General features: G+C 57.5%; 1 protein-coding gene across 6 annotated transcripts in view; it reads left to right on the forward strand.

The window, feature by feature from the left end:
• Positions 1-23,808, forward strand: part of EVL (Enah/Vasp-like) — a 135,233-nt gene that overhangs the window by 103,283 nt on the left and 8,142 nt on the right. For all 6 annotated transcript variants that reach the window (XM_032482623.1, XM_032482621.1, XM_032482620.1 and 3 more), the window contains exons 4-8: positions 12,800-12,863; positions 15,216-15,286; positions 16,024-16,253; positions 17,045-17,166; positions 20,068-20,128. In XM_032482623.1, coding sequence (XP_032338514.1) covers positions 12,800-12,863; positions 15,216-15,286; positions 16,024-16,253; positions 17,045-17,166; positions 20,068-20,128 — 548 coding nt within the window. The remainder of the gene's footprint in view (positions 1-12,799; positions 12,864-15,215; positions 15,287-16,023; positions 16,254-17,044; positions 17,167-20,067; positions 20,129-23,808) is intronic.

A 23,808-nucleotide genomic window follows, 5' to 3' on the forward strand; every position in this document is an offset into this window, starting at 1 on the left:
CCTAACTTCTGCGCATCCCACCAGCAGCCTGCTGCCATCACTGTCTTCCTTTCGAGAACTGCTGGTTTGTTTGCAGCTCCCTCCCTGGAGAAGGAAGACCTCCTTCCACCAGCCCCAGGATTATCTCCTTAACGCTGCTAGGAGGGTTTCTTTGGGGCTTTCGGTTTTCCATCAGTCTGGCCTGGACACCACATGCCCTTTCAGAGCTCAAAAGAGCAAATGGTCCATGACAGGATGCCACCTCACCAGAGCTTGCCCAGTGCTTCTCAGACTGGGACATGGTGAGCAGCCTGTGGTCAGCACAGGTGATTGACAGAAGTGACACCGACTCTGAGGGCAGGGGACAGCGTGCCAGGCCCATGCTCCAGGCCCTGTCTCACGCAACTGTGAAACCTTAAGCAAGCCGTTTCATCACCTGAGCCTTCGTTTCTGCATCTTTAAAGTGGATGCAATAACCACCTACAGAGTTGCTGTCAGACTCAAATGATGACATAGAGGAATGTGATTTGTGAGCTGTAAAGTACCTGAACATTACAAATTGTCCTGCTTTTTTCTGGAGCACCCAATCCCAAGACACCATCCTAAGTTCTCACTCCTCAAAAATGGCCAGAGTCATCACTGGTGTGGAAAGAAGCTGTGACCCTGCCCCAAGGCTGACCCGCATGCTCCTTAAGGAAAGGAACGTGTCTTCTGTTGTACCTGCCCCGTCTCATCTCAGCCAGTCTCCAGCATCCTCCAGAAACTGTCAGGGACACACTAGGAGTTGCTGTTCCCACTGTAAGGATAAAGAAACAGAGGCTCGTAGCAGTAAGTGACTTGCCCAGGGCCACACTAGTGAATGACAGAGCCCAGTCTCCTGATTCACTGTCCAGGTCTCTGCCCAGTGGACCAGATTGCCTGTCAAATAGATCCCGGTCAGCTGGTCGCCTCTATGCTTTCTAAGTCATAACCCCTCCTTGGGGTTGATCATGGGTTGTTTGTTATGGACATTTAACCTGGCCCATCTTTGTAGCCAAATACCTGCATCTTCTGAAATAAGTCAAAAACCAGCATCTTTCCTTTCTTCTTACCTAGGGTGTTAATATCTTGCCTAAAGAGTGATCATTTCCCAGGTCAGCCTTCTGCCAAGTTTTGCTCACATAAGATAAGAACCAGCTCAGGGGGAGGGTAGAGCTCAGTGGTAGAGTGCATGTCTAGCATGTGTGAGGTCCTGGGTTCAATCCCCAGTGCCTCCATTAAACAAACAAACAAACAAATCTGATTACCCCTCTTTCCCCCCAAAAAAAGTAAATAAATAAGATAAGAACCAGCTCAAATATTTTAGTAAGTGACAATCCCAGGGACTCAGAAACCCAAGTGCTGAGCTTGGATACGACTTACAGTCTCTAGAGTGGACAGAGAGTGAGCATTTGAGGCTCTGTCCCCACCTGCTGGTCTGCTACTGCCTTCATCCATCATTTATTCATTCGACAGACGACTGGGTGTCCATGATGGACACCTGCTTGATTTGCCTGCTTCTACGCTTATCCCCAGATGGTCTGTTCTCCACAGACAAGGCTGATCTTTTCACGTCTAGGTCGGTCCAGGTCAACCCTTGCTCAGGACTCTCCAGCTAAAGTCCTGGCTTGACCCAGCTTTACCACCGAGTGGGTGGATGATTCATGCCTCTGCAACTCCGTTTTCTGATCTATTACGTGGGGATAATAGCTTGTCAGATTATTTGGGGAGGTAGACACTAGTGATATGAAAGCATCAATGTAGGTTATTCTTTTATGCAAGGTGCTCACAGACCAGCAGGGGCTCAGGCAGACACCTCCACGGCTCTAATAAAAGGTGGCCTGAGGCCTGGCAGGCAGGGCCCAGAGGAGGAGCGGTCCCAGTGGAGATGTCAGGTGCACTGCCCGAAGTCCCTGAGCAGGCCTTGGTACTGGGCTTGGGGGGCAGAAGCAGAACATTCCGCATCACAGGCAGAGGAACCGCGGGAGAAAGGCGGGAAGGGCAGAGGTTAGGCTTGGAGAGTGAGTCAGGGGCCTTGAATGCCAGGCGGGATTCCGCCTGTCCTGTAGCTGGCGTGTGGTGTAGCCGCAAGCGACCTCCCAGTCTCCAAAGTTCTTTCAAGTCCTGGGCCGTTCATGCAGATTTTATATTCTGCTCTATGGTGTATCTGTGCCTCTTTCCCTGTTTGGAATGATTTCCTGTTCAATAAAACTGACGCTCCAGGAGCGTGATCTGTGCCCTCCTGTTTCTCCACATACCACGGAGCACCCCCGAGCAGTGGGCGCCCACCCCCCCGGGTGGAAGGGTCTGCTGAAGGCATGGGGGCCCTCCCAGGTTTAGGCGTAGTGGGCAGGGAGTGGCCTGCCTCAGTAACAGAGTGCAGGCATGGCCCCGCTCGTGTGACCGCAGCGACCCAGGCACGGCTGGAGATGAGCCAAGCCAAGCATAACTGGCAGGACATTCTTACGTGATCTTGTCTGGAAATAACTTCCCTCCATTGGAGTAGAAAATTGAAACTAGTTCCTTGTTAAAGAAACATTTACACTTAATACATTTAATTAACTAGTTCATAGGCTCATAGTATAAAAAAGGACCTTACAGGCCATATCAGCCTAGACTCTTCGTTTTATAGATAAAAAAACTAGTTCGGAAAGTCTGGCTCCGGCAGACCCAGGGCTTCAATCCAGATGTTTGCTGACTGTGTTTTGGTGGCACGCATCCCTCCCGATGCCCCTTGTGAACACTGCTATTGGAATGTCATTCCGTGCCTCCTGGAGCATCTAGCAGGTAGAGGGGGCAGGCAGCTCAGCCGGGGTCTGAGCCCGGCTGGTGGGTGTGGGCACACACCTGTGGGGTGTGAGTTCTGCGGGTCCCATCTGTTACGCCTTCTTCTGTTGGAAGTGACGGAGAGACTGAAGCCCAGACTGAATGAGCACACCGATCTGCTGGCCCCCTCTGAGGTTGTTATGACTTCACCTTCTGTTTTTCCAGCTGCTTGTGCCTCACATGTACTGCTTTTCTAAGTAGGTGTGGTCGGCCCATGCTAGCAGGGCAGGCCCGGAGCTGGGTTTCTGACCCCTGGATGCCGAGGAGAGAGACTGCTCCTCCCGCAGGCACCCCCCGCCCCATGCAGTTTTGTCCACATAAGCCATTGTAGAGCAGCCTCTGAAGAGACAGGAGGCTGACTGGGACAGGGCGTGGGATCGGAGGCTACGGGAGCGGTTCTGGGTCTGACTCTGCCCCTCGCTCATCATGTAGGCAAATTTTTAATCTCTCTGGGCGTCCCTAGTCCGATGGGATAATGATAATACCACTCCAGGGGTGTGTGAGGAGAATTTAATGGATACAGATAATAAAACTGTTAGTCACTGAAAATTGCCTAAGAAGGGGAGGAGCCAGCAGTGCTGAGCTGCACTGCAACTCTGGGCTGACTCACGTGCTGCTGGTCCACACCCCGACCAGTGGTGCTCTCGTCCTGTCTCAGGCAAAGACAGAGTGACAGTGACAGAGCTGGGACTCAGAGTTCTTTCCAGGGGGCACAGGGTGAGTGCTCCATCAGTGGTGGGTCTGCTCTCAGCACCATGACACCGCCTCTGGCTCAGCCCACAGGTGGGAAAATTAAGTCCCAACGAGGGAAAGTGACCAGCCGCCCCAGGCCCCAAAGCCCAGTAGAATTGATGTGTTTATTGTCCAGGGAAAGATTTGGACAGGCAAGGCCATGTGAGCCCTGCGTCAGGGAAAAGTAGGGTGAGGGGAGATGAGGTACCCGTCCTGGGCAGCAAGTCTCGAGGGTCCCAAATTCCTTGAAAGTCCAGTGTTGTACACATTTGTACACATTTGCATTTAGTCCAGGGAAGTAAAAAGGGAACAGTTAGCATCCACCAGGGAAGATGGGGAGGGAGGTGGTACCTGACCTGAGTATGTCACTGATAGAAACAGACAAGCCTGGTGAAGGTGGCTGGGGGCTGGGCCAGGCATGTTAGCGTGTGGGAGGCCTCCGGTCCCAAAGTGAGGGTTTCCCACGGGACCATAGTTTCCTGGCCAAGGAGCCGTACGGAATAGCTGTAATGTCTGAAGTTCCATGTGAAACCATGGGCTCAAGGAGACGGGCCTGAGACCGAGAGGCTGGCTGGGGGCTGCTGGAAAGCCCCCAGGTAGGAGGCCATGAGGCTGGGATCCAGGCAAGGCAGAGGTTTGTGGGAGAGACAGTGTGTCGTGGAGACCAGTAGAGGGCAGAGAGCAGGAGAAACCCAAGTCTGACAAGGCGGGTGGGTGTTGCTTTCGTGAGAAGATGCTAACGTGGATTTCAGACACGGAGGGTTCGGTGTGATGCCGGGTTGAGGCATGTCCCACGAACATTCTTTGGCACTTTGCGCCATGCTCTGTGCAGGATGCTGGGGTCCAGAGAAGGGTGGACATGGGATTTGCTCGCAGGGAGCTCCCAGTTCAGTGGAGTAAACAGAATTTCCATACTGGTCGGTGAGAGCATCTCGTAGGACACTGAGGCCCAGGATCCCACAGCAGAGCAGGCGGAGAGGGAGAGCAGAGGAAGCAACCCATGCGGCCACCTGCGAAGCCAGGGAGGCCCCAGGGAACACTCATTTAACCTGGGCTGTATGGGCCCTGGGGCTTTACCAGTTAGGGGATTACAGACAGCCTTCCCAGCAGAAGGAACAGCCACTGTGCCCACAGGTGTGACGGCAAAAAGGAGTCCAGGGCGTGGAAGAAAGGCATTCGTGCTGGCAGGGGAAGGGTTGGTTTCCTGCGGGCCTTGGAGCCGCTCGGGCTGGGAGAGAAAACAGGAGGGGCGAGAAGGCTGAGAGAAGCAGGACAGGAGTCTGAGGAGCAGCCGGTGGGAAGCCCAGAGGGAGCCTGGGAAGAGCTGGAGGCCGGGCTGCACACTGCCTGGGGGCTCTTCCTTGTCCAGTCACCCCTTCCCTCCGGCTCCGCACTCCCCTCGTCCCCTCCCACAGCCCACAGGGGACAAGAGGAGAGCAAGGCCACCAGGGGAGGTTTCTCTGGAAGACACCTGGCGTCACCAGGGCCAGTAGGCTGGCCCCACAAGGGCCCTTCAGGGCCCCCAGAGCTTTCTGGAGTCGGGGAGAGCGGAGGGCTGTGATAGGTTAGTTGGGAAGCCTCATTAAAGATTGAAGCACGAAGCCCATTTGATGGCTGGCCAGGCGTATCGGTTTCCCACTGCCCAAGCCAGGCGGCTGAGGAAGGAGAGGTAAGTGGGCAGGATGCGAGCAGCGCGCCTCCCGGACTGCGCCCAGGGCCCTGCCCGTAATGGTCAGCAGGGAGTGGACCTTCCACTGCTTCTGCTTCTGCCACTGCGACTGCACCGTGCTTTGCAGAGTGAGCTGTAGGTGATGGGAGCCCCTTCCTCCTTTTCCTGCTCCTCCTGGGGCCTCCCCCTTCGCTCCCAGGTGCTGTGGTGGTGGGGAGGGCATGAATTCTGAGTCTTGGGATGAAGTCTCTGTCGCTGACAGAGGGTGGAGGTGCTATTCTGCACTAAGACCTTGCAGAAGTTTGGGCAGGGCAGCAGCATGCGGACTGGGCATCAGCAGGTTTGGGCTCTAGTCCCAGAGTCCCGTCCCACTTGGGGCGCGTGTGGCCTTGGAAAGTCGCTCACCCTTTCCAAGCCTCAGTTTCCCTGTCTATAAAATAGTCCTGATGGTTGAGCCCTGGATCACTGAGCAAATTAATCACAAAAATGATGCAGAGATGCTTTGTCACACGGATGATAAACATGTGATAGATTTTATTGCACTTTATTCTGTCTGAGAGTCTTTTCAAGGTTATGTGTCCTGAAAGGAGCGCATTAGGAAAGGGAGAAGACATTTTACTAGGACAGTAAGTGGCCTAAGGACCACAGCCTGAGTGGGGCCAAGCAGGACTGGTTGGCGGAGCCCTGGCCTGGAAGCTGGGAGGCCGGGGTTCCAGCCCCGTTTACCCCTCTTCGGATGTGTTCTTAGGCAAGTCCCTCCCTTCCCCCTGGCCTCAGGACCCCTCTACACCAGGAGAGGGGACACTGCTCACTGGCACTTGCTGTCACTGTTAGAGTGAGAGGCCTTTCCTCTCTAGAGTACCATGTTGGTGCTTAATTGCAAGGGCTGGTAGGTGCTTCTTCTTGTATGGCCTTGGACAGTTAGTCCCTCTCTGAATTGCAGCCTTTGTGTCTGTACATGCTGACCTCCAGGGTCTACAGATCACTAGATACTGGCCTCTTAGATACAGCTTTAACCGCTACTCACCCTGGGGCTGAGCTGTAACTGGCGGGCCCAGGTCTGAGGGTCTATTGCAGGATTGCAGTGGATGATAAATGAACTGACTCTGGTGATCCGAGTGAAAACAAAGCAAACTGCCTCATGTATCAGCCACTGTGAACCTAAATTCATTGGTAAGGACTGGGAAGAAAAGACACTAGAAGGTCCACACACAGGTTAGCTTTAACCGAGCACCTGGCCTGGCAGTGAGTGGCAGTCAGGATTTGTCTGTGCTGAGCCGAGCTCAGGAAGTGGTTAAGCATCCCTGCCGGGGCTTCCCAGGTGCAGAGCTGGTGAGGCAGCTGCCTGTCTAACCCGAGCCAAGCACCAGCCTGCTGGTGTGGACAGAGCCCTGGGCCAGGAGACACTTGTCCTGGGCACTGGTCCCAGCTCTGCCACCAGTCCCTGTGTGGCCTTGGCAAGGTGGCTCTGAAGACCACGACCAGGCCAGGTCTTAGGCCCAGATCACAGGCTCCATTCCCACGTGGCCACTTGCTTGCTTGGCAGCAGAAACCTTGACACAAGAGGGGAAGGCTGAACCCCATCCCAGAGTGTCTCTCTGAGCCAACCAGTGGAGGAGCCTCTGGAGAAAGAAGGAGCCAGCCTAGAGAGATGGTGCTGGGAGGGGCTTCCGAAAGGCTTGGGTTCTGCCCAGCCCAGACCAGGTAGCTGTCGCTTGCTGGCCAGAAATTCCATCAGGTGTCACTGAGCAGGTGCTGGATCCTTTGTTTCTGGCGCTGTTGGGATCTCAGGTTCCATCTTTTCAGGAGGCCCAAGGGACAGCCTTTCCTATAGAGACTGCCTGGAAACCTAGCCTGTCCCTTCTGTCCCAGAGGAGCTGGGGCCAGTGTCCCAGGGCCTCATAAATGTTAATGGGCAGCAGGAGGACGGCCTTTCTCAGGAGGAGGCGTCAGTAGTGCTGGGGCTCGTCTGCCACCTTGGCTGCGTGATTGAAGTGCGGCGCCTATGCCGGGGAGCTGTGTGGCTGCACCGGCCTGAGTCTGAGCGGAGTCACAGCGGAGCCTTGTCCTCTCCTGAGGACTCTTAGCCTTTTGTTTCTTTACTATAAGGTGATGCATCCTGCTTGTGCATAATTTGGAAGTTCAAAAGGAGAATACCACCATGATCCAGAGATAGCCACTGTTAGCATTTTGATGTAGTTCCTTCTTTGTCCTTTTAAATTGTGAAGATTTACAACTAGATGATCCTTGATTCCATTCTTCTCACTTTGTAGAAAACCCAAGCGCAGAGAGCCAAGGGGCTTAACTACTTAGTGGCCAAACTCCATGAAGAACCCAGGTCTCCTGGCTCCAGTTTCCCTCTGCAGGAGATTTGTGTAAACTGGAACAGTCCAGAGAGACCACCCAGGAATGGAGACGGACTGCAGAGTAGGGATGAGGGGCAGTGGGAGGGCTGGGGCTGTCTTTCCTGGGTGAGGACGGGGTTGGGGGTAGCAGGAGAACCGCTCTCCACCATCCAGACCCCGGTCTGGTCCTAACCGGCACCCCGGGAGCAGTGCTAGCAAGCTGGGCTTCAAGCTCACTGGGAGGTCGACCTTGTGACTGTGAGAACTGCCCTCTACCAGGCGCCTCTGGGGTTTGGGCACGAAGTCCCATCACCCAGGGCCAGACCTGGGACCCGTCAGGCTCTGCACAGCTCTGAGAACCTCTGGTGCAGATCCTTCTCCTGGGACAGGAGCATTTGCACACTCTTCGCCCAAGCACTCTGTGGACAGGACACCTGGGTGGGGACAGGTAGGATGGCAGCAGGCAGGCCGACCCACAGTCTCCCTCCACAGGTACTGAGGCTGCACCCTCGGGGGCCGAGCTCCGGCAAAGAAAGGTGCACCAGGCATTTGAGCAGCAGCCCCTCTGCCTTCCCCATGGCGCCCGCCCTCTTCCTCTCTCCCTTCCCTCCTCTCCCTTCACACTCCTGCTCCTGCTCTGTTGTTTCTTTGCTTGGCTCTTCCTGCTCCTCTTTAGGACCCACCCCTCTCCTCTTCCATCCCTTCTGCCTCACCCTTCCCCCCCACCAGGTGGAGAAGCCTCACCCCTGTTCTTGGGTTTAAGCTGGTTTCACTCTTTACCTGCTGAGTGGCCTCGAAGATGTCCCTTAAGTTCTCCAACTTTCCAGCTTTCTTCTGGATAAAATACGTATCACACCAGGGCCCCTGGATGGGTGTGGATACGTGAGGTGACATTTGGGAGTCTCTGCACTGGACTCAGCACGTGGCCTCGTAGCTGCTTAGTGGACGTGAGCACCCCCACCCCGCCCCCGTGTCCCATTCCCTTGTGTTTGCCAGGAGCTGCCCACCGCTGCAACCCGCAGGGCCCCCTGCTCTAGTGTCTGCAGGCTTGTGAGGCCCGTCCCACTCAGCCCCGGCTGTCCCCGCAGCTGTGACGTAAGAGCTCTAAGAGTACCCACCTGCTCGGTCTCAGCCGTTGGTTGGAGAGCTTTAGGCAGTTTGCCTGGGTCCTGGTCATTTATTTATTCAACAAATATTTGTCAAGTGTTGACCGTGTGCCAGGAACTATGTTAAGTGCTGGGAAAGTGAACAGGACAGTTATGTGCCAGGAGATAAGGAGTCGGGCTATGTGCCCGGTCCTTTTTGCTGTCTTTTCTGGCACATACAGGCAGACATAGTGTGTCCTAGGGGACACGGGGCTGGGGCTGCACATTGCAGCGTGACCTGGGGTAGGGCTGAGGGGTCGGCCACTCTGGGTTCCTTCTCCCGGGAGCCTGATCATGTGCGGCCTTCCCCTCTCATCTGCTGTCCCCTGCCCCGTTCTGTTAAACAAGGGCAACTTCCCCCAAAGATGATCGCACTTCATGTTGGAATCTTGGTCAAAGACAGAGGCTGCGGAAGCCTGCAGCAGGGGCACAGTACCAGTACAGGGGTGCTGTCAGCTAGCCTGGGAGTGGCCTTATGCCCTCCCCGCTCACAGGGGAGGGCCTGGGGGTGAGGCCTGACCAGGTCCATAGGGAGCCCCAGGAAGCAATGCCCCCACCAGTCAGATGGCTCACCTGAGGACCCTCAGCCACCAGCTCCCATCCCCTCTGACCGGCCTCCTCTCCCCTGCATCGCCTCCTTCTGGGTGGGCTTGTGCTATAGTCTAGCCATCCTCACCCTCCCCTCTAGTTTTGTTTGTCCTCTGTGTTCCCCCAGCTCATGACCCCCTAAGGATAAAAAGATCTCAAAGTCACCATAAGCTTTTGTAGGAGTGGGTGTCTGATGAGACTTAGACTTAAAGCTGAAACGTGGGCCTCGGAGAACGAGAAGTTGGCTCCTTCCCCGAGAAGCATCTGCAGGACTCGGAGCAGATGAGCCTCTGTGCCCTTGCTCCTTTCTGTTCAGACAGAGGCTTCATCAGACATGGGTCACCCTCTGCCCTGGCTGGCCACCAGGGGGTGAGCTATGCCGTGGGCTGGACCCACAAACCACCAGAAATTCACAGGCACTCTGCTCCTCCCGGTGTCTGTTCCGTGTTCCACATTGAGTGTTCCTGCCTTTGTCACATGTACGTAGTGCCAATTAGGCTGTTTATTGTGACTTTGGCAAAAGCTGTTTGAGGTGAGTGAGAGAAAGGTAGGAGCTGTCTTAGTTGGAGCCCCCAGGGGGTGGGCCAGGCCCCAGCCTCTTGCAAGATCAGCTCTCAGGCTTGACAAGCTTGTGACACCAAGGCCAGTGCCACCAAGCCCCGTGGCCTTGGGCAGGTCCCCTCACTTCTCAGAGCCACCAGCACCCATTCTGTGTACCTCCCGGGGCTGGTGGGACCAGCTGGGCAGGGAGGGCAGGCGTCAGGAGACCGAGAGAAGGAAGCAGCTGCGAAGTGGGAAGCGAGGTGCCTTCTGACAGAACTGGCGCACCTTCCTGCTCCGCCGTGTCTCCAATTCCAGCTGTCTCCTTCAGAGGGGTCTCGTGGGCAGGGGCCAGAGCTCCCTGGGAGCAGTGAGGCCGGACTTGCCCTGCCCTGTGGAGGACCAGGCCGGCTGGGGGTGCTGGGAGGCCATCCAGCCCAGCAGGCAGAACGAGGAACCCAAGCACAGGACCACCGCAGACCACGCCGTGGGCAGCTGGCTGCCGGCTGGGGTCCTGACAGAGGGTGGGGAGCAGTTCCCGTGACAGAGGCCAGGCCAGGAGGCGCAGAGAGACCTTTGAGCGCTGGCAGGGCCCAAGCAAGGCCAGCTCTCAGTGAGGGCGGGCTCCCAGCCTCAGGCCACGGGCCACACAGGAGCTCAGTCCCCGGAAGAAGGGCACGATCCAGACCACAGGCGTGGGCTCAGCAGTGGAGGCGGGTCTTGGGACGAGCCAGAAGCCCAGCTGTCAGGCCTGAGCCCCGAACACTGGGCTGAGGTGTCTTGAATCCTGCCTTGGCTGGGATGAGCGGGTGGGCACCTGTCCGCCAGGAGACACCTGAGCACCGTCAGGGGGCTACAGCCCCTCAGCCAGCCAGCTCACTCTTCATTCTCCTGGCCAGTCTCAGCCAACACCACGGTGTGACTGAATTTAGGAAAGAAAGGAGCATTTTGCAGGTAGTCGGAGCCTGGCTCTGCCACTTGCTGCCTGTGACCCCTGAGCAAGTGCGTCACTTCCCTCTTCTGGGCCATCTCCTCGCCCGTTACAGGCCCTCTTGGGAGCCATCTGGCTGGGTTGTGAGAAGTAAAACGAGTTTAAATTAAGAACGCCTCACACCGCCGTGCAGCGGTGTTCTCACATTCGCTCTCTGGTTTCCTGAGAACAAGGAGGGGAGGAGCCTCGCAAGTGGGAGAGAGGAGAGAGCCCCTCGCTGTGGATTTTTTTTTAATTGGGAATGTTTATTTACTTTATGAGACTTTAAAATTTTTCTAATCTCTGAACATACTTACGTGTTATTTATAGTCAGAGAAACTAATTTTTAAAAAAAGCAGAATTATTATATGTTAAATAAAGCAAAAAAATGTGTTTAAAGACAAGGAAAGAAAACTATTATTTATTTCACACCTACTATGTGCCAGGCCACTGACACTTACGGAGGCACCACTGTAAAAAGTACGCAGGCACCTCTCCTGCCCATCCTCTGAGAACAGCGGGAGGCACTGAGCAAGGTCAGACCCAGGCAGGTCCACCCAGGGGAGGAACTTTCCCTCTAGTGCTGGGAGGCCCTCCTCCCATCAAGCAGCTGGCCCACTGCCCACCATCTGGACCGTCCTCTTTCCCCAACCGAAGCATCCACACGGGGCCAGGAAGGGGCAAAGCCTGGCTCACTGAAAACTTGCAAGAAGCTCATGCTGGGGCTTAAGGACCAGGCACTGCCGCATATGGAAGCTACCCTCCGGCCTGGAAAGGGCTGTCACACCTGGTGATAGAAGTTAGGCCTTCATCGGTGGATGTGTTTGTGACCTCGGTGTAGGACCGAACCTGCTCACCTGGAGTGCTTCCATTGCTGGTATCATGCTAGGAGTGCCTGCTGGGAGGCACAGAAGGGTTCCTGTGCTGGGCAGGAGGTGGCCCTAGAATCAGATGACCTGTTTCAGCTTTGAGATCCTGTTACTCACTGTCCCATTGTGCCCTTGATCCAGGGGACCACCTGCTAATCCCTCAGCTGCTGGAAGCACCTAGTGGGAGAGGCCCTCTGCCCATCGTATTTTGTCATAGGCTGAGCGCTGCCAGCACCTCGTCACAGGGAGGAGACAGCACCCCTTCCCCACCTGGGCAGTGGGGCCTGAGACCAGCTTGCCCAGAGCCCCTCCCCTGCCACTGTGACTCTCTGCAGTTCCCCAGGGACACCTGAGCTGGCAGACAGAAGGAACAATCAGTTCTGTCTCAGACTGGAGCAAAAGCCTGATTTTCTTATAAATGTAACAGCACCAGCCCATCTGAACACGAGATACACACCGCAGACCTCGTCTGCTCCGGGCCCTGCCTTCGGGGTCCAGGGCGGGAATGTGGCTCCGCAATTGCTCCATCAGTGACGGGCTCGGCCACCTCTGCCTCCACTGTCTCTTTCCCACCCCGCACCTGCAGACTCTTAGATGCAGGCGGGAGGGCATCACGTTGTGAGGAGCATGGATGTGGCCAGACTCGGTGCTGAGACCCTGGCTCTGACACTTGCCTGCTGTGGGTCATTCCTTTGCTCAAAAGGCAGAATAAAATGGATCTACTGGATTTGGTGATTTTAGTTAAAACAGCTTTGTGGGACATGAAGAGGCCAAAGGCAGATGTTAGAGGGTTGAGGGGACAGTGGCAAGTGAGGAAGTAGAAACAGCAAGTGCAGTTTGAGAGGGGAGGAGAGCGAAGGGTCAGCAGCTCCAGGGGATGATTCTGAACCGTGTGAAAAATAGGATCCCGTTTATTGGCTCCAAGGGAGGAGCCACAAGAAAAGGAGAAGGAGATGACTGAGGCTGAGATGGGGATGGGGTATCACAAGGGTGAGAAGCAGCTGATGAAACCATCTCCGCTGAGACCAGGACGGGCAGAGGTGGGTGGAGTCCCAGCTGTGTTTGTCGGAGTCTCCTCTCTGCTGACCGTTGTGCTTCTGTGCTTCTCTGCCCCACAGGCCCCTCCACCCAGCGTCAGGTGCAGAATGGCCCCTCTCCTGATGAGATGGACATCCAGAGAAGGTAACCGATCGCCCGGCAGGGGCCAGCCTGGAGGATACATCTGAGGCCAGGGCCAGCACTCCCAGGGAGACCCTGGGGGTTGGGGGGGAGCAGGCCTGACCAGAAAGGAAGGGGGGCAGGTTTCATTGCTGCTTTGCCAGAGTGACGATGAGAGCAGGGGGTCTCGCGGAGAGAGAGCACTACCAACTTCCAGTCCTGCAGCCCTCGTGACAAGCTTGGCTGTGCCCTGAGAGTTGTTCACCTGCTGACTTCAGCGCTCCCAAGTGTGTCAGGGGGCAGTCATCGTGAGATTCAGGGCTGTACTGCGGGGGATGGGCAGACAGTCCCGCCAGGCCTGTGACAGGCCTGTGGCCTTGGCCCTGTCCTGTGCTGCTCACCCCTTGCTGCTTGCCCCTCACTCTGCCCGAAGGCCTCGTGAGCCCTGGTCCTGCCACTCTCTTGCTGGATGCCTTGGGCGGGTGCCTTGGCCTCTCTAGAGGATCTTAGGTTCTTAAGCACCCTGCACCCTACCCGCTCACCTCCCAGCTGAGGCCAAAGCAGGCAGAGGCCGTGAGGGCACTTTGTGAGCTGTACCTGCTCTTGGACACCTTGGCCAGGGCTGTGCTGTAGTCCTCCTTGAGCCAGCCTATGAAGGAGGCAGCTTCCATGGGATTTAGACCATAGGGTGACCACCTCCCCAGCCCCCTCCAACGAGGAGGAAGGACCAGTGCCATGGTCCTGAAGTTATGGAATAGGTCATGGTGGCCAAGGAGGGAGCAGCACCCCCCGGTCACATTGCCAGGAAAGGCAGGGCCAGGGCTTGAACCTGGTCTGTATCGCTGGGGTGGGGCTCTGCCCCTCTAAGAGGCTGGGAGTCCCAGCTCTGTGGGAGCTGTGCTGCGGAGGCAGGCCTGGTGCAGGCATCCTCACCCAGGTTCTCCGAAGAGGACATCACTGCAGGGGCCTGTCATGAGACTCTCACAGAGCCCTGGGCTGGGAGCTGGGGAGGCCGATGTCCCCCCAACCCCTTGCCCAGCAGCAAGGCTCTCAGGGAGTTCTCTTCTCTAGCCTCTCCTGCTCTGAGCGTCTTCGGGCCTTGTGGTGAACTTTGCAACCTTGGACAAGTTACCACCATAGGCCTCGGTTCCCTGTTTGAAGATGACAGTGTTAACCCTTGGTCTGCTGGTCTCAAGCAAATGACGTAGAGACAAGAATATGCTTCCTAGAGTGTGTGCAGGTGGGAGCGGTTCCAGTACTGTCTCTCAAATGAGCCAGCTGAGGCTCAGAGAGTGGAAACCACTTGCCCAAAGTGAGTGAAAGTTAAAGGCAGAACCAGGGCTGGCAGTCTAGTCGGGCCCAGAGAAGAGCGTGTGGGTTCTAAACAGACCCTGCGGCTGCTATCACAGAACTGTTTCGCACCACACACCTCTCTTCCCCACCACCCAAGTCCAGAGTTCAAGGCCACTGGCTGCAGAGAGCCGTTCAGTTTCATCTGCAGTCCACTGTCCCCGAGCCGAGTGATCCCTGAAGGTCAGTTTGTCAACTTCAGGGGTCAAAACATCAGGGATAGCCACAGGGCTCAGTGGGCATCAGAGCAGCCCTCGACCCCACGCTCGGTTAGGGGGCCGTTAGAGCTGGCTCTCACCAGTTAAAGCCTTGCTGCCCTCCCTGGTCGACACGCTCTCTCAAGCCCCTCCTGCCCCAGCATCTCAGCCCCAGATTCTGTGGACGTGTTTGTGGGTCAGTGTCCTCATTCGACCGGCCTTTAAGAGCAGCCCAAGGCCACCCTGCCGAGGAGCTAGGAGGTCGATTCTGCTGAGGCACACCTAGCCCTGCGGTGCAGCCTTCCGATGGGCCTCTAGGTGGAGGCCAGGCCTGTGGCTGGAGTGAGGATGTGCAGCCTCAGTGTCCACTTCTCTGACAGCCAGCAGTGCCTGAAAATTGACCCAGGAAGCTAAGCCAGGTGCAGTCAGAACAGGGGATCCTGAGGTTGTGTCTGCTGAGGCCGTAGGCCCCCAAGCCAGGTTAGCTCGTCCAGCCTAGGGGAAAGCTTGGTCACTTGGCCAGATGGTCACCTGAGCCTTTACAAGGGACCCCCTGCTCAGGTGTACTGAGACCCAGTGGGCTGCTGGCGCTCACCTGTCTGGGGGCCTGGAAGTGGTCACGCGCTCCGCCTCTGTCAAGTGGGGCAGCAAGCCCAGTGGCCAGGGCCCGGGGGGCCGAGGCAAGCTCATCGCTCAGCCCCCAGGCCAGGTGCACGGCGGGCTTCCAGGGTCGCCAGTGAAGCCTGCTTCTGCTGCCCGGGCTCCGACACAGAGCTGCCTTGTTCTCGCTTCGAGAAGTCAGCCCCATTCTGCTATGATCGCTTTTCAGACAAGTGATGGAGCAGCAGCAGCACCAGCAGCAACGCCAGGAGTCCCTCGAGAGAAGAACCTCGGCCGCAGGTGAGAGCCCCTCGGGGCCTGCTTCCAGCCCCCACGCTCAGATGGTGCCCAGGGACACGCTGGCCACTCCGCGGCGAGCTGCTGGTTGAGTAGGCCTCGGAGTGTGACAGCCACATCAGGTGAACGGCAGAAAACAAGAGAACAGAGCAGAGGGTGAGGGAATTAGCTCAGCCTGGCCCAGCCCCTGCCCACCAGCCTCTGGTCCTCCCACCCTCATTCCCTGAGTGGACCGTGTCTCAGGCACCATAGGAGCGGCTAGGGATGCTGCAGTGGACAGGGATGCAGCCCTTGCCCAGGGAGCTCACTGTCCACTCGGGGAGACAGAAGAATGACCCTGGGTCAGTCACAGCTGCTTCTCAGGGACTAACATCTGCCAATGCCTCGCAGGGTGCTAGGTGCTGAGAAGGAACAGAGAAGGAAAGAAAGATTCAGTATGTGCCACCCAAGAGCTCCCTCTCCCACGGGAAGACCACAGATGAGTAACAGAAAGTCAGCTGAGCTCAAGGGACGTTAAGCAAGTACGAGACACTGTGGGTCCAGCCAGCCCCCAGAATGTTAGGGAGACCAGCATAGGGAGTGACTGGAACAGCACCAAATGCATCCTGTGGGGGCTTCCTGGAAGAGGCAAACTTGAGCTGTTCCTCATCCCACAGAGGAGCAAGCTGCCCCCTGTCCCTGCTCCCAGGGAAGCACCAGCTGAGGGCTGGGGACTGACCAAGCCCACTGCTGTGTTTCAGGACCCATCCTCCCACCGGGGCATCCCTCATCTGCAGCCAGCGGCCCCCTCTCATGTAGTGGGCCTCCACCCCCACCCCCACCCCCTGTCCCACCTCCCCCGACGGGGGCCACCCCCCCTCCGCCACCCCCACTGCCAGCTGGAGGAGCCCAGGGCGCCAGCCACGACGAGAGCTCCGTGTCAGGCCTGGCCGCTGCCCTGGCTGGAGCCAAACTAAGAAGAGTCCAGCGGGTAAGCATCCCTGGGCACCGGTGGGCAGACAGGGGACTGGGCTGAGGGGCAGGTTTCCAACTGCAGATGGGAGGACCCTCCCCTGTCAGGGGTGCCCCGACCCCGACGGCACCTCCCACCTCCTCAGTTGTGGCAGCGCCGTGTGTCTGAGCCGTGAGGGCTCCCAGGCATGTGAACTGCTTCTGACCCTTCGCAGGTAGAGCAGAGGTATCCCCTCGTAGAAGAGGAAGTGGAGGCCTAGTCGTCTGAAGTCTAAACGACTTGTTCAAGGCACACAGTTTGTCAGTTGCAGAGTCTAGACTCTGGCCCGGGGTCTCCAGAATTCAAGTCCCTTGTCTTTGCATCTCATGTCCTGGAGATCAGCTCCCTCGGGCTCGCCCTCCCCGGCCTTCCGCAGTGTCCTGGAAGGTGGGGCTTCTCGAAGAAGGCTGCATGTGCAGCTGTGGTTCTAAGAACACCTCTAATACAGAATTTGACCTCCTTCCTAAGAGCTGCTCCTCCTCGCCAGCCCATTCCTGTCATGCTGGTCTTGGCAAGGGTGCTGACCATGTGCCAGTGGACCTGGGCCGTGTCTGCTGACTGTGATGACGCTCCAGTCCTGCTCGTTCTCAGGCCTCTGGTTTCGTCAGCAGCACATGGGTTGGAACTGGGACTGGATGGCCCCAGGCCGCTCCCAGCACTGTCTTTGCAAGAATCACACATCCACACTCACATGTGTCCACCCCCTTTTTCCGCTCAAGTAGTGTCCTGCCATGGGCACCAGGCTAAAACACAACATCCTTTCCCCTCAGCCGGAAGATGCGTCTGGAGGCTCCAGTCCCAGCGGGACCTCAAAGTCTGATGCCAACCGGGCAAGCAGTGGGGGTGGAGGAGGAGGCCTCATGGAAGAGATGAACAAACTGCTGGCCAAGAGGTGAGTATTTAGGCTTCCCCTAAACCCCACTGCTTGTCAGGAGGCTCCTGATCCCCAGAATCGAAAGGAGCAGCCCGGCCAGCCCCAGGATCCACATCACCTGCATTCAGCTGAGCAGGGGACTGTTAATCAGGTTTTCCCTTCTCCAGGGGTCAGAGACATCAAGCCAAAAGGAGTCCTCTAAAGTCTAACTTCTTTCTCATTTCATTTTAATGATGCGTGTCAAAGCGTCTGCCATGTACCAGCCTTATCCTGAGCAGAGGGAGATTTGGGGATTGTTTCAGAGGTAGATTCTGAGGGGGGCGAGGAGATTCCCCCATGGTGAATGCGTGGAGGGGGCCATTATGGAGGACACAGGGGAAGCAGTGATGAACTGGCAGGAGCTCAGAGGACATCACCCCTCAGAGGTGGAACCGCCATTCCCTCCATGTCCCGGTTGGGCCCTGGGGCCCAGTGCCTGGCCATCCAGCTCCGTCTGCACCAGCAGGTGTGGCTCCAGCTGAACCAAGGCCATCAGCCTGTGCTAGGGCGCTTGGTTGTTCCCCAGCTGAATTCTGAGCAGATGGGGCGATCAGACAGCTCCCTCTCGGGAGGGCTACAAAGCTTGGGTTTACTTGTAAACGTGGCAGGGCTGTGGGAACGTGCAGACACGGGTTCCCAGTGCTATGGCTGATCTGGGCACACAGGGCCCAGGAACGGGCGGCGCCTGCCAGAGCGTGCCTTGTTGTCCAGGTGACCCCTCCTGCCTTCTCTCAGTCTCTGGGTTCTTCCCGCTGCCCCCACGGTGGCCGGCCCTGGGCGAGAGCTCTCTGTGCCAGGTCTTTGTTAAACCTGCACAGCCTTGCAAGGACACGTGGGAGACAGGCCCACACAGGGCAGGTAGCTGGTCTGGCCGTGACAGCAGGGGCCGGCCCAGGGCCTCTGTGCACACAGCACCGGGGGAGCCTGCCACAGTGGAGTAGGAGCAGGAGGTGGATCCACAGGCCAAGCCTGAGCTGCACAGGAGCCAAGGGGATGGGCTTTGAGCAGTTGTTGTACAGTGACTAGAAGGTGCAGGGCGACTGGCTGCACAACGGCAGAACACCTCCAGGGGGACCCTGGAGGGCTTCCCAGAGGAGGTTCCACGTGTTCTCCGGTCTGAGGCAGGAGAGGCGAGCACCCCTGGATCCAGGACGTGCAGGAGCCTGACCAGACCTCAGGCTGGAAGGGAGGGCCTCGATGTGCAAGTGTGTTGGATTCTGTTCCAGAGGGGCCTTGATAAAAATAGAAGATGTTTTTTGAAAAGAAAATATTCACACGCTCCCCAAGTCCAACACCAGTGTGTTCACAATAACAGCTTGGCCTAGATGGTTTAGGCCAAACAGAGAGGAAGTTTCTGAGAATAGGAAGAGGCCAGTGTCCCAGGAGCCGGGAGACACCAGAAGCTGGTGGCAGAGCCAGGCCCCCCAAGAACAAGCACACTGCACAACCCCGCAAGGATCAGTCACTCTGCTCTTGGAAACCCATCTCGATGAAGGATGCTGGGCGGACCCAACAGGAGACTGCCCTCACAAGCTGTTTCTTTGAACGAAGTTCCTTTCGAATTCCTGCCTCCTCCCTCGAGAGCGCGGCCGAGCCCTTTCCCCAGTGGCAGAGCCCGAGGGAATCGTGTCGCTGGCGGTCGCTCCGCGCCGAGCGCTTCCACACATGTTCCACACAGTGGCTCTTCACAGGACTGAAGGCCTGGTCAGCTGTATGTTTTTAGGAGATTAAAGGCTGGCTCTGGGTAGGAAGAGGTGTCCCAGGCACAGTGGCAGTGGCAGTCCAGGGAGGAGCCGGTGGTGCTTGCACTCAGCGTTGGAAGGGAAGATGGGCAGACAGATTGGAAACAGTGCGGAGAGAGGACTGACCAGGTTCTCTGTCTCACGTGAGGGAGAGCCTGGTGATGACTCCCAGGCTTTGGAGGGGAGTGGTAGGTGGGTAGCCCTGTCCTTCCCAGGATGAGAGGACTGAAGATGGAGGCCCCTTGTGGCCAAGGGGGCTGGGGTGTGGGCTGGTCCCCCAGCAGGTGACAGCTGGCTGGTGGCCCTCACCCTGCCACCGTCAGGCCAGCTTCCCTCCTGAGCGACAGCTCACCTTGTGAGCTCTGAGAGTTGTGTTTGGGTGGCTCCACCAAACTGAAGTTCTCTAAAGCCGTATCTTTGGAGAGTAAGAAGGGCCTCCTTGTGCAGATTTGGGAATTAGCCACACGTAGCAACCACCGAAGCCAGAAAGGAGGCGTGAGTTTTCAGAGCAAATGAGAAAGGAAGTCAGCCATGGGGGGGGGTGCCTGATGGGCGCAGAGGGCGTCTGTTGGGGTCTTTCTGAGCATGTGCAGCTCTTCCTGCGTCCAGATTGGGGAGGGTGTGGCTGCTGAGCCCAAGGGTAGGAGGAACTTTAGGATAATGGAAAAAGGTTCCATCCCGCCCCCAACAAGGCCATAGGGCCGCTTCCCCAAGCCAGTTGGCCTGTAGACAGGATGCCCCCAGAGCCTGACCTGTGACAGGACAGCTCTCCTGCCCCTTGTGGCCAGGCCTGGGAGAACCACTGCCACCTAGCCTCCCAGGAACCTGGACAGGGTGCAGACCAACTTCCCCCACCCCTCAGGTGCCGTAAGCAGAGATAGGAAGCCCTCAACCCCCCACCTCTCAGCCCAGACCAGGTCTGTGTCCAGGGTCCTGGGAGCAGCACAGAAGGCTTAGACACTCCCCCGGGCATTGCCACAGGCCAGATGGGTGCTTGGACAAGTTGCCTGCTTCACACAAAGCGGGGCCAGGCCCCACCTGTCAGAAAAAGCCTCTGAGGACCAAGCTGTGTCCACCAGAGAGGTGTCGGTCAGTTGGAAACCCTCAGGAGCTGATTGTGTCTTCTTCCTTGTGTTAGGAGAAAAGCAGCCTCCCAAACAGACAAGCCGGCTGATAAAAAGGAAGACGAAAGCCAAACGGTAAGCAAAGCCCACTGCTCGCCCACTCACCAGGAAGGCCCCTTGGCCCCAGACCAGGTCTGGCCCAGGGTGGACTGTGGTGCACCAGGCTGGACATACATGTGATAGATGCTTCACCAGGTGACTTGTAGGAGGGCAGGGGGGACAGAGGGCCTGTGGTGCTCACGTCCATCCTCCCTGCACCGGTGGGGCAGGCCCTGCTCACTGAGCATCTGGCAGACGCTGCTCTGCTGGGAGCCCACTGTCTCACCAGGGAATCAGGTAAGAGGCAGAGGAAGATCTGGCCCAGAGGTGCCTTGAGGGAAAGGCCCGGAGGCTGGGGAGCCCAGAAGGTCCCCACAGACAGATCTCAGCCTCCTCAAGGGATTCAGGGTTCGGAGAGTGTGCTCACTGTAGGGAGCATTGCTAGAAAACCAGGGCGGCTGTTATTTTCCAGTTCTGTTCTGAAAAGACTCCGCTTGCATCCATCAACTCCGGTGAGAGCTGCAGGTGAGCTGGGCGGAGGAGCCCGGGACTCCGGCTCTTGTCCCTAGTGGGCGTCCCACAACCTAGTCTGTCCGCACAGATCCCAAGCACCCACCTCCACTTAGGGCAGTGATTTCTCTTTTCCTCCATGTTAAACTTTCCCTGTAAAAATAGACTCTTACTGAAATGGCCGAGTTTAGACCTAAACTACAAATGGTGTACAGGTTGCATCTCAGGGCAGAAGGAGACAGAAGATGCACAACCTCCAGGCACCAGCGTGCGCGCACTGCCCCACCTCCCCCGTCAGCAGGGCGAGGCTGACCCTGGGCTCCAGCCCTGCTGGAGATTTTCCCTCCCTCTGATCCCCATGCCTGGGCATCTGCGGTCCCCTCAGCGCCCCAGCTAACTCCTGCTCAGCCAGCACTCCTCTGCACACACCTCCCTCGCAGCCCCCCAGGCTAGGCTAGGCTCCCACTACTTGATCCCTGGCCCCCCTCTCCCCACCATGCTTCCCCTCAGCCCTGAGCACACACATTTTTGCTTGTTCGTACTCGCTTTTTCCTGCCAGATCATGAGCCCTGTAGGGGCCAGGCCTGTGTATTCCACTGCCCCCATGCCTTGCACAGAGTACGGAGTTCATCCAGCCAACTACCCATGAATTTCTGAAACTGCACAGGCCTGTCTGCCCGGGAGCCCGGGGTGATCACAGATCTCCAAAGGCTGTGGCCTGGTTTCCACCTGAAGCTTTAGCGCTTCTGAGTCCGCACTGCCCTTCCTAGACGGCTGCTGGCGCGTCACGGCCCCACCCCAAGCCCCCAGACTAGCCTCCCCACGCCCCAGGCTCCAGGAAGAGGGTCTCAGATCCCAGGGACCCAGGACCCTTCAGCTCCGAGAGTGGGGTTCTCTTCCTCTCACCCCCTCTCTTTCTTCCTTTTGTAAGAAGCCTGCTGATCACTGTGAGCTCTGTTTGCCTCGGTCCCACGCGTGGCCGGGAGGCCGCTGCCCACCCCAGGAGCAGCGCTCCCCGGAGCAGGCCCAGGACGGCCCTGCGCGGCTGAGGGGGTGCGGCTGGGCGGAGGTGCTGGAGCAGGCTTTCCTTTTTGAGCCTTTTCAGTATTGTCCAGATCCTCTTCTGAGCACTGCTAGGTTTACAACTAATGGAAAACAAGCAATGTTGTCTAAAAAAGGAAAGAGCCCCACACGTGGAGTCTCGGGCAGGGGCTCTGCCACTTGCTGGCCTTGGGCAATGACGTTGCTGCTCCTAGGACCAGTTCCACGGCGTGCAAACCACACCCACGGGGCACCGGGCCGGCAGAGATGGGCAGGCGCAGGGCTCCCCGGGGCTGCGACCCACAGAACAGAGGTGCCGGGGGCGCTGCGGGGCCTCTTCGCGGCTTGCGGCCGAGGCGTAGCGTCCCTTTCTGTGGGAGGATTCTTACTGATTATTTTTGAAATAATAATAGGATGATACTGAAAACATTTTCCGATTCTTCATTTACTCTAATTTCGCCTCTAATGCTTCCATTCTCACCTGTTTCCTTTGGGTCTTGGTCTCCCTGCACGTGTGTTGATTTACATAGTTTTGCTTATTCGGCTTTCACTTTAAATGAGAGGCCTCAGGAGGCTTGTCCCGAGAGCCACGCCCCAGCACGTTCCTATGCCCCTGGACCAGCGACTCCCAGAGTTCATTTGTTCACCCCACATACACTGGGGGGTGGTTCCTGGTAGGTGCTAAGTCTGCTCTCGGTGTGGGGACCAGGGGTGAGCAGTCGAGGTCCTGGCTCTCACAGGCTCACGTTAGACAGGGGTGAGTGCTGGGGACCTCCTGCGTGGAGCACTGAGCCCGGAGTCCTGGCCCTGGAGGTGGCAGTAGGCGTCTGAGAGCCCTGACTCCAAACCTCAGATGGACCAAATAGGAAGCAGAGAGTTGACAAGGAATGTGACATGGGAAGCGACAGAAGGCGGTTCTTGGGTTTAGTCAGAATTACACAAGTTCAGTCTCGTCAGGTCCGCTGTCTCTCCCTGGTCCAGAGCTCCATGTAGCAGTTGTCTGTGCTTTGCGTAGTAAAAATGGAGGAATTATTATAAACTTAGTAAGTGCTGTTTTCTTAACAGTATAAAACCTTTCTAAAATACCTGTGCCCAGTAAATACCAGCTTGTATTACTACTGAGTCACTCACCTCCGTCACGAGCATCACCGCACACTTAGGCCCCGGGCAGGGCAGACACGTGTGTGCCAGCTTCAGAGAGCCCTGTTGCGGGCCAGGCCCTGTGTGCACCAGGGCTTCAGGGTGTGTAGGACATGGCCTCTGTCCTCGAGGGAGGACACAACAAGCCAGCTGTGGACAGAAGAAGTGCTGAGAGCCCAGACAGAGGAAGCAGCGTGGCCTTGGGAGTGGAGGGGGAAGACGCGGAGCCGTGCCGAGAGCTCCCAAGAGAAGCAAGTTTGCCCTGAGGTGTGAGAATTATGGAGCGTGCAGGGCACAGGCACCAAGAGCGGGCATGTCTGGAGGACACCGGGGCACACGGGCAGGCAGGTGGCACTAAGTGCCCGGAGGCTCGAGGCTCCACCCGGCCCACTGGTCAGGCCTGCCTCCCACGGGCAGTGGGGTGACTTCAGGGCTCTTAGCAGAGGGGTTGTGAAGACAAACCTAGGTGTTAGAACTCACTCCGGCAACAATATCATTGAACTTGAGGGCTGGTTGGGTTGAAGATAACCTTTAGAACATTGTGGAGTCCTTTGCCCTCCCTCCTCTCTGCTGTGGAGAAAAGTGACCTGTGCCTGGGGCCTTACGCAGTCAGGGGTCTAGGCCTCAGGCTCTGCCCGTGCCCAGCCTTGAATCCCCCAGGGCTGACCCGAACTCGATTCTTGGAGCCCCAGCCATGTAGCCAGTGCCCTGCATAGCACCCTCTGGGGTCACCCCCGACGTCTGGTCCTCATAGCAGCCAGTGGCGGCGTGACCCAGGCCCGGAGAGGGGAGGCCCCTTAGGTGGGTCCCGCCTGGTTCCTCCCAGGGCTGCAGAAGGGTCACAGAGGACAAGGGGCAGAAGCACCTCGTGAAGTGCCCCCGCCCCCGGGGCCCAGGCCGCGTCCCCTGCAGCTCGTGAGAAGCCGGCCAGGCCCACGGCGGGCTCAGCGATGGGAGAGCTGGCTTCGGGCTGTAAAGGAAGTCTGCCCTGCGCCGTGGGGGCCTGTCTCCTCCCGCCTTCCTCT

This window comes from Camelus ferus, chromosome 6, assembly GCF_009834535.1.
Source record: "Camelus ferus isolate YT-003-E chromosome 6, BCGSAC_Cfer_1.0, whole genome shotgun sequence".
In the NCBI taxonomy this organism is placed as follows: Eukaryota; Metazoa; Chordata; class Mammalia; order Artiodactyla; family Camelidae; genus Camelus; species Camelus ferus.